Source organism: Perca flavescens, chromosome 2, assembly GCF_004354835.1.
Source record: "Perca flavescens isolate YP-PL-M2 chromosome 2, PFLA_1.0, whole genome shotgun sequence".
Classification (NCBI taxonomy): domain Eukaryota; kingdom Metazoa; phylum Chordata; class Actinopteri; order Perciformes; family Percidae; genus Perca; species Perca flavescens.
The window spans coordinates 15,543,244-15,556,025 of record NC_041332.1 but is presented as its reverse complement, the minus strand read 5'-3'; the positions used below and the strand labels follow the sequence as shown (position 1 = coordinate 15,556,025).

Genomic DNA, 12,782 nt, shown 5'->3' with positions numbered 1-12,782 from the left:
AAGAGCACCATGTCATGGGACCTTTAAGCTTTATTCTGTGGAGAACGTATAGCAGCTGCTGGAGGTTGTGTGAGAAGCTGGGGAAGCTGAAATTGTGGTTTGACTCAAACAAATTATCACTAAATCTAAATAGAACTAAATTGATGGTGTTTGGGAAGAGGAAAATGCAGTTGAATACAAAGGTTGTTTTGATGATTAACAATAATATGGTAGAAAGAGTTAATGAAAATATGTTTTTGGGATTGATACTAGACAACAACTTATGCTGGAAACCCCATATAAATCATGTACGTTCCAAGTTAGCAAAGAGTATTGGTGTTTTAGGTAAAACTAGGTATATTCTGAACCACAAAATATTGTACGTATTGTACTGCTCTCCTATATAACCATACCTGAATAATTGTGTGGAGGTGTGGGGAAACACCTACAGAAGCACCCAGCAAACAATATGCACACTTCAAAAAAAGCAGTAAGTATAGTGTTGGTCATTGCGAGCACACTAATGCTTTATTCTTAAAGTCATATGCTCTGACATTTATGGATCTAGTTGATTTTAAAATGGCACAATTAACGTACGAAGCGAGAAACAATTTACTTCCTGGCAACATTCAAAAATATTCCTGAACAGAGAGGGGGGCTATGATTATAGAGGGAAACTTAATTTAAAATTATAGCTGCTCTGCAGCAATGGTTTTGGCCAAGTATTTTAAGACGAAAAAGTGGTGAATGGAGAAGGAGGAGAAAAATAGCAAATACATGAGTGCAGGGCTGGACTAGGAAAATCGGCCCTGGCATTTTTGGCCCAGGCGGCCCACACCCACCATGATTGGTCAGACACATTCCCTGCAGACAGTCCTCTATTATATGAGTTGCCTAGTGTTCTGCGTTCATGTGATATTTTTGTATCCTTCAAGAGGGGTCTCAAGACATATCTGTTGATCTTACACTTAAATAATAAATTAATTCTTAGAGTTCTGATTTGTATATTTATGGTATTTTTTTATTATTATTGATATTTGATATTATATTGCTATTATTATTGTTATTATTACTATTTTGCTTCATATTGGCTTTTAAACACTGTTTACTGTTAATTTTAACTATTGTAAGATTCATATTTTGTCGCTTTGGCCAAAAGTGTATGCTAAATACAATACCAATAACCATAACCCTTCCCAAAACCTACAATAAAGCTGAGAGTAGTATATGCCCTGGAAAAGAGCTAATTAAGCAATTCAAGGAACACTGATGCTTGTATCAACACTGATTTTATAGATCACACAGACTTTTCAGCTACCCAACAGGCCAACCGCTAGCATTTTCAATGTAAGCTTAAACAGTTAGGTTACCTGACAGCCACTAACTTTAATGTTACAGCCAAACTGCTTGTTGTCGTTATGACGTGAGGCACACATAACGCGAGGGCGCGCGCGCATACACACACACACACACACGCCCTCACACACGCCCTCCATTCCTGAGAGTCCCTGTTAATTTGCCTACTCCTTACCACGTCGTCAACTACTCTCTCTTCCATCTTTTCCTCTCTCGCTCCCATGGCCCTGTCATGGTCACTCTACTCCTCCTTGGCCTCTTCCCTGTCATGATGTTGTTTCTGCTTCTCTGTATAGCCAGCCACCTCTCCTCCTTCCTCTACTTCAGGTATGCTGATGTTGAAGCAGCTACTACAGCCCCAAACATGTCAGAAATGTTGGCACATTTTGAGGCATCCGCCTGTAGATTCTTAATCTTTTTCTCCCGTAATTTCTCTGCACCTCCCTTGTGCTTTGGTGGTCATTTGTCCATGTGGATGCTAAACTTCCAGCATAAGCATACAGCTCGTGTCTGGTGTCTGTCTCAGGGCCGGGAGGCGTGGTCATAGTGGGATTCGTAAATTTGCGGCCGGGAGTGGGCCGGCGTGCTCATCTCCAATTTTTAAGAGTTTTGTTAACATTAGTCACTTAGATATCAATGCATGGGAAAATATGGTCCAGGTTGAATAATAACAAAATTACTCTTTAAACTTGCGTTTGCTAAAAAAATAAATATAAAAAATAGAGAGACTTACGGTGATCGTCTGACTTTGGGCCACTGTATTTATGGTAAGCTTTGACATGCCATTGGCTCGGGTTAAAGCCTGCACTTGGCCTGGGTCGACCACCACTGCAACACCGTTTGCCGGAGTGCCGTCAGGATTCACAACTTCAACCTGCCATCAAAGACACAAACAGCTGAACAATCAGAAAGAAGATTCTAAAAAAACATATTAAGTTCATTCATGTTATAAGATTAGTTTTAATGCAAACTTCCCTAGCTGTGCACTAATGACTTAAATTAGATTAGATTAGATATAGTGACCCAAATGGGTAAACATTTCTCTTTTTCTCTGGAATCTCACCTGTTAGAGAAAACCAGCCTTTGCTTCATAATGAAATCCATGACGGATGAAACTTTCATATTTAGAAAATATTGCCATCTGTGTTTGTATCTGTATTTTTAGAGTAACTGTATTCATTAATGAAATGTTTTCTGTAAAAGATTTTTCTAATTTAAGTAAAAATGTAAAAATTATTTTGCTCTCAATTTATATAAATCTAAATAAGTACTTTACCGTAACATCAAAGGACATTCCTGGTTTGAAATATTTGGGCGTTTTCTTAAAGGTGATAGTGTAAGGTGATGTAACAATCTGGATACTTCTCAACTCCGCCTCCACCATTTCACCACCTGTGAATGAATGCAGAAACACAAAACTAATTTTAGTTTACTTTCTTTTGGATTAACTGATACAGAACAACATATCCAGATATCTGTATTTTATTTTTCGTTCTTCTTCTTCTTCTTATTATATTTTATTATTATTATTATTATTATTATTATTATTATTATTATTATTATTATTATTATTATTATTGTCTACATTGCTGATATGAGTTATTTTGTGGGGGAGGACAACACTCTGGTTGCCATTGCTAGCCAAAGAGCAACTAGTGTGTGTACATGGTTCAAAAGGTGATCCCCATGTTGCCCAGGCTGCTATAATAATAATAATAATAATAATAATAATAATTATTATTATTATTATTATTATTATTATTATTATTATTATTATTATTATTATTATTAATAATAATAATAATATTATTATTATTATTATAAACTGATAATAAACTGATAATACTGATAGTTAATTTGACCAACATATGATCAAACATAGTGAAGAAGTACAAACACACAGTCTCTCTTTCTTACCACTCCCCGTCAGCACACTGGCAGCTACATATATGGAACTCCCCACCAGTTCAAGGATGTTTGGGTAGGTCTGTGTGATGTGCTCTCTCTTCAGTTTGACCACTCCAACACCTTCCTCTATCTAATGTGACATAAAAGAAAAATGCATCTTGAAATACAACCCGTGAAATACAGTACAGTAAACAATTGGAGGTATACTATAGGTGTCCTTTTTTCATGTTTTAGAATCTTGCAGATTTTGTATTATTGGTAAAGGCCAAGATGTATACATATACTGCATACGGCAGAATCACCAATCAACAGACGTCTAAGTATGAGCTCACCTGCACTCTCTGAAGAGAACTTGGAAAGCTCTTCTTACGACCCTCTTGCATAAATCCAAACACCACGTAGGCCATCCCATCCACCTCTTGACCAAACAGATACCTAAATCCACAATGTTTAAGCCCACAATGAAGTAAACAAGGAAAGTAAATAGAACAAACACTAAATAACTAACAGACTAAAAGAGTATGAGGCACAAAAGCTTCTGAACATCACCCTTTATTTTCTCCTTCCATCAATCTCCCAATCAGGTCTCTAAAGCCACAAAACCAAAACCTTCACATACGTAGCTTTGATGTTGACGGTGAGCTCTTGACTGTCCACGTAGAAGAAGGAGCTTACAGGCATCAGTTTAACTTCAAAACTGGGCAGCACTGAAAAATCAAAGGAGTTTTATTGTGGGTCCAATCAAATAAAAAAATAATGAATGTTATAGCTTTTTAAATATTAAATATAAATACAAATAAAAGTGCAGGTCATGGGGCTCACCATATTCTTTGACCTCGAAATCTGCAGAATAGCTCTGCTGTGGGTTGCTCTGGAACTTCGCCACCACTTTCCACAGTCCGAGACTATACACACACATACACACACACACACATGATAAACATTATTTCATCATTATTTATAAGCACAAAGTATAAATATCAAGTTAGAAGTGAATTTGAAGCTATTTATATCTTGCACAAATTGAGATATACTTTATATATTTTTTTGATTATTCTTTGTTGAGGGGAGGGTCACCCAAAATGTTTTAGTCTAGGGTGTGTATGGGGGGGGGGGAGGGGGGGGGGTGTTCACCCAACTTTTGTATTCATGAAAACAGCAAAATTTCAAAGTGGCTTGTTTGGTGCATATTTTTCCATGTAGCTCTCTGTCTCGGCCCTCCTTCAACTGCCAGATGGGTCTGACCCATGAGTTTGCTGGGGGGCAGGGGGAGCACTGACCCCCCCTGGTAGCTGAAACAGGTAATTGCATTGTTTAAAAAATGAGTGGAATAATTACGTCTGGCATGACCAGATATTTTATAAATATCTTAAATAACACAAAACAACTAAATGGTGGTAGGTAATACAGCTGATTTCATATACTGCTTTAGTAAAAAAAATATTTCCTGGCTGACGATGGGAGCAGCAGGACGCAAAAAACGAAAATCACTGTTGCACTAGTCTGCACATCTTGCCGTGCCAGTGTTGCAATAAAGGTTGTCTAAATGCCATGTATATACATTTGATGTCAGCTTACTAATTGATTGTGGGTTTTGTGTAGATTTGGACTTTTATACATTTATTCCACTTTCTTTATACGGCGAAATGGAGAGTCATCGTTCACCTGTTTGGAGCTGGCTGGTGAATGTGACGCACGTATAGGCCTTGTTGGATACATCGTGACCCTTTTTGTGGATCTACTGATCGCTGTGGATTACTTTTTTTTCGTGTCATTGGATTACGGCAAAATACAGATCTTTTTCCTTAACGTGTCTTAACGTTTTATGGTGTGATTGCGCTTAGTTTCTGTGTTTGGAGAGGCATCTCCACACACTGTAGGTCGAACACTGATTGTTCTCTGTTACATTTTAGTTGAATTTAAGTGTCGGGGCATTCCGCCACCATCTGTCTATTGCGTTCCAAGACAGCCGTGCCGCGATTGGATTTCATAAGGGCAAATTGTTAAATTGTTACAATGTAATTTAAAATTTGCTTTAAAAATAAACATATATGTTTTGGAATATAATGTTCAGCTTCGGCAGCTTGACCTATATGCTAAAATATACAATGACCGAGGAAGCCTAGTGACGGGTCCATAGCAACCAATTTGTGTGTTGAATTTGTTACCCAGTGTGCTTTGCTTAATGATGTCAATGTTTTATTGTTTTATTTCATGTGAATACTAGTTTACTAGATGAGTAACTTAGTATTTGAAGTAATGCAGTAATGCAGGAAGTGTGCATTTAGTTTCCATGCTTATTGTGTTTCCACAACAATGTTAGTGAGTAAATCTACTGAAATGGCCACCACACCATGACAGAGGAGTGTGATGTATGATGTATTCCTTATGACTTGTCTCTCTTAGTTACACTGTTATAGTTCTAGACTGCTGGGGGACTTCCTTTGACACACTGAACTGCTCTCTCCTCTCCCTTTCTAATACCATTTGTGTGTATCCCGTCCCAGAAATACTTGTTATTAATCCTAGCTTCTGGGGAGTTTACTCCCCGGAGTCCTTATGTTTTTTTTCATCCAGCATATTTCGTTGGAGAAAGTTGGCACCAAGATCTTGGTTGCAGCTGTCGCCGTGGTCCTGCTGCACTCCCTGCTAAGCTCTGCGGTGCCCTGCAATGTCATGCTGCGTCCTGCTGAACCCTGCTGCTTCCTGCTACGTCCATCCATGCTCTGCTATGCCACGCTACATCTTGTAACGCCCTGCAGCGCCCTGATATGACATGAACTACTACGACTACCATTTGAAGTCACTGTTCCATTATTAATGTGACTATTACTGCCACTGTTCATCACATCCCCAACCGGCACCGTCAGACACCGCCTACCAAGAGCCCGGGTCTATCCGAGGTTTCTTCCCAAGACTTACTCTATCTATAAAGTGTCTCGAGATAACTCGTGTTATGATTTGATACTGTAAATAAAATTGAATTGAATTGAAATTGAATTGATGTGTAAGATGAGAAAGCAGAGGTTAACTCATATATGTCATGGCTGTAAAAAATCAAAGGGCATATGTACATCTGAGCCAAGCACAAACCAGTACATCAGGCATCAATTCATCGCTGGGGAGGGTCATGCCTCTTTTCCAAATAATTTTGGGGGGTCATAGAAAGGGAGTTTTCAGGTTGGCCAACAAACTGCACAATAAATACTGTAGAACGGTGTTTTGCGTTATTAGGATGATTATTTTAGTCCATTGGTCTCCAAGATATTTATCTTGACACCCAGAACCTCCTCAGGCCATGTGTGAAGGACTCTGACTTCATGTTTAATATATCTCTACCACAGAAATAAATCATTTTGGAACACTATATTGGTAACATGGACAATAATTGTAGAAAGATAACATAAACATATTGAAATTTGCTTTGCTTAATCTTCAATGATTTAAGACATTAATCTTTTGAAATTTAGGTCACCTGTTTTCCATGTTAACATCTAAATGCACCACTAAAGAGCAGAATGTATAGAAATGAAATGAAAATAAAATACTAACCTGACAATTTCAGCAAGTTGGAAATCTCCAGAGTGGATCCCTGATTTCAAAGAGACTGGATCAAGTGGTAAGATGATGCCTTCAGGGGTCTAAAAATAAACAATATTGAACAACCATAAACAGAGAGCTGTGCAAGTTTACAAATTGATTTAGTAAGTCCATGGTATATTTGATGAAGGTCATCCACTTTTTCAGGTATTTCTAAAACATCTCCACTGAAAGAAGAGTTCAATGTGCAACTTGACCATTTATTTTTTCTTGCAGTTATTTTTACAGTAAGTAGCAAGACATGTTTTACTAGAGTCATGAAACCTAACAAAGACAAGGTTAACTGTGGATCTGTTTTTTTTTTTATTTCGGTCATTTGTAGGAAAATTATCTACTTTTAAGCATTTGTGATATCACCTCATCAAGAGGCTTCATGCTCTTAGTTTCAGCTGACTATATAACATTACATTACAATCTGTGCTTATCAAAGATAAAATACAATACCACAATCTCGATGGAAATGGAAGCATCAGTTTGAGTTTCGGCATCCCTCTCTACGGGCTCCATACGGGGCGTCACTGCAAACATCCTGTAATGAACTGACAGAGCAAGAAAGATGTTGATTTTGCTGCTCAAGGTTGGAGGAAGGTGTATTTTGATTTTACTATTCCACTTATGTCAAGAGGGGTTCAATTTACTTTAATTTACAGTACAATTCAATTCTGGAAAAAAAGAGTCTCACAGTGTGTTTCTTAACAGTTATGCAGCTCAGTATTGAACTCACCTTTGCTGTTGGGGGTGTAGAGGGTCTTGTCAGTCTGGATGAAGATGTACCCAGACTGGAAGGACACTAAGACGACTTTCTCCAGCAGTCGGTCAGGGAACTGAGCTTGCAGGTACACATACTGCTTTATGGTAGGATCCTTACTGAAGCTTCCAGGAGGGATCTGAAACCAGTATGATGAGACATAAGCAGTACATGCATCAGGAGCAGGCTGGGGTACATCATGTACATTTCTGGATTCATATCTACATTCTTTGTGGTCGTGTTAGAAAATGAAGCCAAGTAACAGTAACATGCATATACAGCGTGACGGTATTTCATTTACAGTTATTTGTCCGAGCTCCTGGAAGTTTCTTGCACTGGTAAGGGTCACAGATGTGGATGTCAGCTTTGTAGTTTTGGTTGGATGGCTCATCACGTTGATGTTGACCAGGATGTTTTCCCCGGTGCAGTCTTGACATTCCACAAAGACGTTTTCTGCTGTTCCTACCCGCAACAAGTTAGGGGCAGACATCACCTTCCTGCAGAGCAGCGGTGAGATAGAGAAAGATATTATTGTGAATTTACTGTAGTCCCTGGGCAGAAGTGACACCAATAGCATTCATGATGTACTGACAAACATGTTCTTTTTTTAAGCACTATAAAACACAAACATTATAATGGAGAGTCGCCAGTGTTCATACACATGGTTTACAGATGTATTTGTTTGTACAAAGTTTTTCCCCTACTTATTCCTTTTTTTATCTTCTGACCCCTCAGTTTTATGTTGGAGAACCACTGTCTCTGAGTCTGCGAGTTAAAGTTTCAATTCAACCAAATTACCAAATGTAACAGAGTTGGAAATAGCCTTCATGAATTTCTACAAAATAGATGTGTTGGTTACATATGTTTTGGAGCCACCTGGTGGGTTAATAATGCAACTGCAGGCAAAGTGTTTCTTATTGCGCACTGTACATGCCTTCAGCAAAGAGAAAAACATTGAAGCTGGAGTTGGGAGCATGCAAACAGTGTTGCTACTGATATGTCTGTTTAATATTTTAAAATTGTGTTTTGCCAGTATCAGTAACATATATTTTGATTATAAGCGCTACTAGCATGTCACCCAAAAGTTACAGACACGTATGTGCAGTAATAGTAACTTTAGCCACGGGTACCACTTTTAGTAGCGTGCCAAGCTAATGCTTAGTTAGCTAGCCACACACAATGTTTTTGCACTACAGCAATATGTCGTAAATAGAAAAATAATTGGCGTTCCATTTACAATTTATTTTCTGTGGACAAAATGTGCATTCAGAATGTTTTAATATTGCTCTTGAAATATGTTACATAGATATGAAATAATGCTTTTGCTGCACTATTTAAAATCTTACAAAATAAAACCACTATATGATCACACTCCAATGTAAAGAAAAGACTAAAATAGCATTGTAATGTGAAAATGCATTTGAGTCTTTTGTGAAAGTCAGAGAAAGAAAAGAGAAAAACATTGAAGCTGGAGATATGAATGCTTGCAGTTGCATAACACACTGTTGATGAAGATTATGTGCTGTTGTGATTTTTTTTTTACACCAGATTAAAGAGAGCAAGAGAGCTATGTGGCCATTCCATCCTTCCTGCACCATAATCTTTAGGGGACACATCCACCATCAGTCCACATGGACACATAGTTACACAAAGAAAACAAACCTAAGGGAAATACGGCTCTTGTTATCAGACAGAGAGAAAAAGCCCAACAGACAATAGCGGACCAACTGAATGCGTAAGGATTTAAAAAGATCTACTTAGGGCCTACTAGTCACTCCACATTTTTACAAAGTTGTACACTCTATTTTAATATGCTTGTTTTATGTGTTGGTTTTATTTATGTATCTGTTTTAATCCGCTAAATGTGCTGGTTTTACTGTAAAGTGTCTTTGAATAGCCTGTAAAGCACAATATAAATAAAATGTTGTATTATTTAGTCTACTTTGAAAGAAGGAAGTTACTTCAATACACACTGTAAGCATATCCGTAAAACAATATGGCCTATTAGTCATGTTTTTTTTTCACTCCCAAGCCCCAAGATGTGTGACAGCACCAAAATAAAAAGATTAAGAAGCTTTGTGGCATTCCAACACATTCTCACTCCCATCTCGTAAAATACGGACGTTTGGTCAGGTGCCATTGTCGTTGTTATTGACGCTAAAAGTCTCCTTTAGAGTCCGCTGCATGGTGTGGGAAAATCCCCGTGCCCCCCCCCCTGCCTCCCACCGCCTCTCCACGTTGCACGGGGCAAATTCACGGGGAGAGCAGTTGTCCCACTTTATCTCCGGTGCCATTTCTTACCATCAATATAATTGCAATAGTAGGATTTAAATCAAACTTGTGACAGCAATAGTGACAAGTAATGCATGCTAATAAAAATGAAGCAGATTTAACACATAAAACTCAAGGATTAATCTTAGCCTGGCTGTTAGCCTGCTCTGGATCAGGCTAGCTGCAAATAATAAATCTCCATCGTTACTTGGCTGGGTTTAATTCAACCTGCTTTTGTGCAACCAAATCAAAGCTAAATTCATCCAGGATAACTTGAATATTCCTTATCCTGGCTTTGTGCAACAGGCCCCAGGAAGATGAACATTGTTTTCTGTGTAAATTAACTAAAGCACATGTGGGGGGTGTAAAGGTAAGGCAGGTCTACTTACAATGGAGCTCCATCAGCCAGAGAAGTCAGAGAGACAAAGGCCAGAGAGGCCAGCAGCCACAACAGAGTCCTACTCATCCTTCAGCCTGATCCTGATCCGCTCTAGACTGTCGTTCTGCAGCACCCTCCTTTTATTCCCCCACAACCCCCTATCCCCCCCCCCGCACCCACCACCACCACCACCTCCACTTCACCTCAATGATGTCTCACCAGTCCTCCTTTAAAGTGGCTACCTTCATACCCTGTCCCATCGTTTTACAAGTGCACATTTCTGACTAAAACTGACTTTATTGTTAAATGCAGGCATTTTGAATAATATTTATTGTGCATATATGTATTATGTAAGTGCAATATGGTGTGGCTAGACTTGGATAACTGCATTTGGAAATGTCTCATGGACTTAGACTTTGTTTGTATGTGAACTCATTACTGCTTTTTAAATTTTCTTTGTGGTTATTCCTTTTAGACATGCAGTGTTCCTCTTGGTTCTAACTGTTGTCTAACTGTGTTTCTATTAAGGGCTCTTACAAAGAGAGACAAAAACAGCATTTAGCAGTCCAGTGACATGACAAAATGATTTGAAGTAAGTCCAAACGTAACATTTTTAAATATTAGTATTTGTCATAAGGAATATGTTTTAGGTACGTAAGTGTGTTTTATTAGATTCTGGTATATATGCAGTATATACAATGTAAACGTGTTTGAATTGCACTGTATAATGTTTTCCATTCAAGCTATTGGTAAAGATATACAGTATTCTTTGACCAAATACAATTTATGTTGTGCAAAACTGTGTTTTATGCGTTTTGACAGTTTTGCTTTCAAAAATGTACAGTAGTAAATGTACTTTAAATATTTAGCAGGAGCAGGAATAATGATGTACAAAATACTTTTAGCAGAAATCAGATTTTAGACATTATCATGTAGAATTGATAAACCAAACATAGGCGTGATTCCTAACAGATTGGGTTGATTCAACATGAAAACATTCTGTATACAAGTTAGTTAAGTAATTGAATATATTGAACATAATAAAGAACTTTTAAATACAAGACCTTTGAATTGAACATGAATTTAATGAATGAGATGTTAATATGTGCAACAGATTTCTACAGTTGTGTAAATACAAACACAATTCCACATGATTTCCCAGCAGCAGTTGAGAAACTTTGTTATCTCCGCTCTGAGGAAAAGGATAAACAGTAGAAAATCAATGAGGGTTTAGCATACAGTCTAATGAACAGTTCACTGCAAAATTACAGAAAAAAGTATTCTAAACTTATGTTTTTTTCTTTAAAGGACTACTTTTTACTACTCTCGTAATTACTATTTTGAGCCTGGTAAATGAGCATACTTACACATAATCAAACATATTGCATGTGCACACAGACAATGTGGGTCAAAGTACAATTAGGGCTATTCAGCAGCAAGGAATTTTCTCCAATAACAACAATAATTGTATTATGTGATTTTAATGTTTTAATGCATTTCTTGAAATTATTATTAATTATTATAAAACTAAGTATATATTTTGGAAAGTATTCAGATCATTCGTTGGATATTTGATTAAATTCATTCAATGTGATTGATTCAAAGATTAAAGTGAATTTTGATACAATGTTGTGGAGGTTATTTACTGCACACAGGCTTGGGAGTTATGGGGCCCTATTATAACGATCTAAGCGCACGGTGTGAAGCGCCTGGCGCAGGTGCTTTTAGGGCGTGTACGAATCCACTTCTGCTAGTTAAACGGCGGAAAAAAGGGTCCGTGCGCCAGGCGCATTGTTTAAAAAGGTTGTACTTACATGTCTTAATTAATCATATCTGTGTTTTGGGGGGTGTAATAAACCAATCAGAATGTCATCTCCCATTACCTTTAAAAGCCAGGCGTGTTTGTACCTTGGCACATTGCTATTATGATGGCGGATTTGCTGAGCAGAAAAGGAGGCATTTTCAGGAGAAGAAACTGATCTGCTCGTGCGTGAAGTGAATGCTGCATTATTGACTTTAGACCAGGTTTTTGTTGGTCAATGGCGCGATCACTTTCCGCTGCCTCAAAATAGCAATAACGCCAAGAATGCACCTGAACACACCTCCCTGTAAGACCAGCACGCCCATAGGTGCACAGATGGGCGCAGGTGCATTTGCTATTTAAACAACGTGGACGCTGGACGGGAAATTGCCAACTGCGTCGGTCTTAACCTAGCAAAGACACCTGCATCGGGCTTTGCACTGCGCTGGGTGCAAGATAGGGTCCATAATGATAAATACAAGGAGATAATAGTCGACAAATTTGTCAAATGTCAAAGATTTTGCCATACAATTTACACCAATGAATCTACTCCTTTAATATCTCTTTGTAGTAGGCCATTGCAGTCAACGTGGTAAATCAATTAGCTACGGAAAGACAAATAGCTTAGCTTAGTACAATGACTGTAAGCAGATCGAAACAGCTAGCCTGCCTCTGTCTGTCAACCCCATGGTGACGACAAGACTCCAGTAAGTGACTGTGCAGAGCACATAACCCCCCCT

General features: G+C 38.2%; 1 protein-coding gene across 1 annotated transcript in view; it reads right to left on the bottom strand.

The window, feature by feature from the left end:
* The window catches only part of LOC114566147 (complement C3), a 46,591-nt gene extending 36,263 nt beyond the window's left edge, over window positions 1–10,328 (bottom strand). The window contains exons 1-11 of the mRNA XM_028594458.1: window positions 10,252–10,328; window positions 7,893–8,088; window positions 7,568–7,730; window positions 7,288–7,382; window positions 6,796–6,884; window positions 4,066–4,148; window positions 3,863–3,950; window positions 3,576–3,678; window positions 3,253–3,373; window positions 2,612–2,727; window positions 2,069–2,209 (exon numbers count right to left, since the gene is read on the bottom strand). Coding sequence (XP_028450259.1) covers window positions 2,069–2,209; window positions 2,612–2,727; window positions 3,253–3,373; window positions 3,576–3,678; window positions 3,863–3,950; window positions 4,066–4,148; window positions 6,796–6,884; window positions 7,288–7,382; window positions 7,568–7,730; window positions 7,893–8,088; window positions 10,252–10,328 — 1,272 coding nt within the window. The remainder of the gene's footprint in view (window positions 1–2,068; window positions 2,210–2,611; window positions 2,728–3,252; window positions 3,374–3,575; window positions 3,679–3,862; window positions 3,951–4,065; window positions 4,149–6,795; window positions 6,885–7,287; window positions 7,383–7,567; window positions 7,731–7,892; window positions 8,089–10,251) is intronic.
* Between the last annotated feature and the right edge of the window lie 2,454 nt (window positions 10,329–12,782).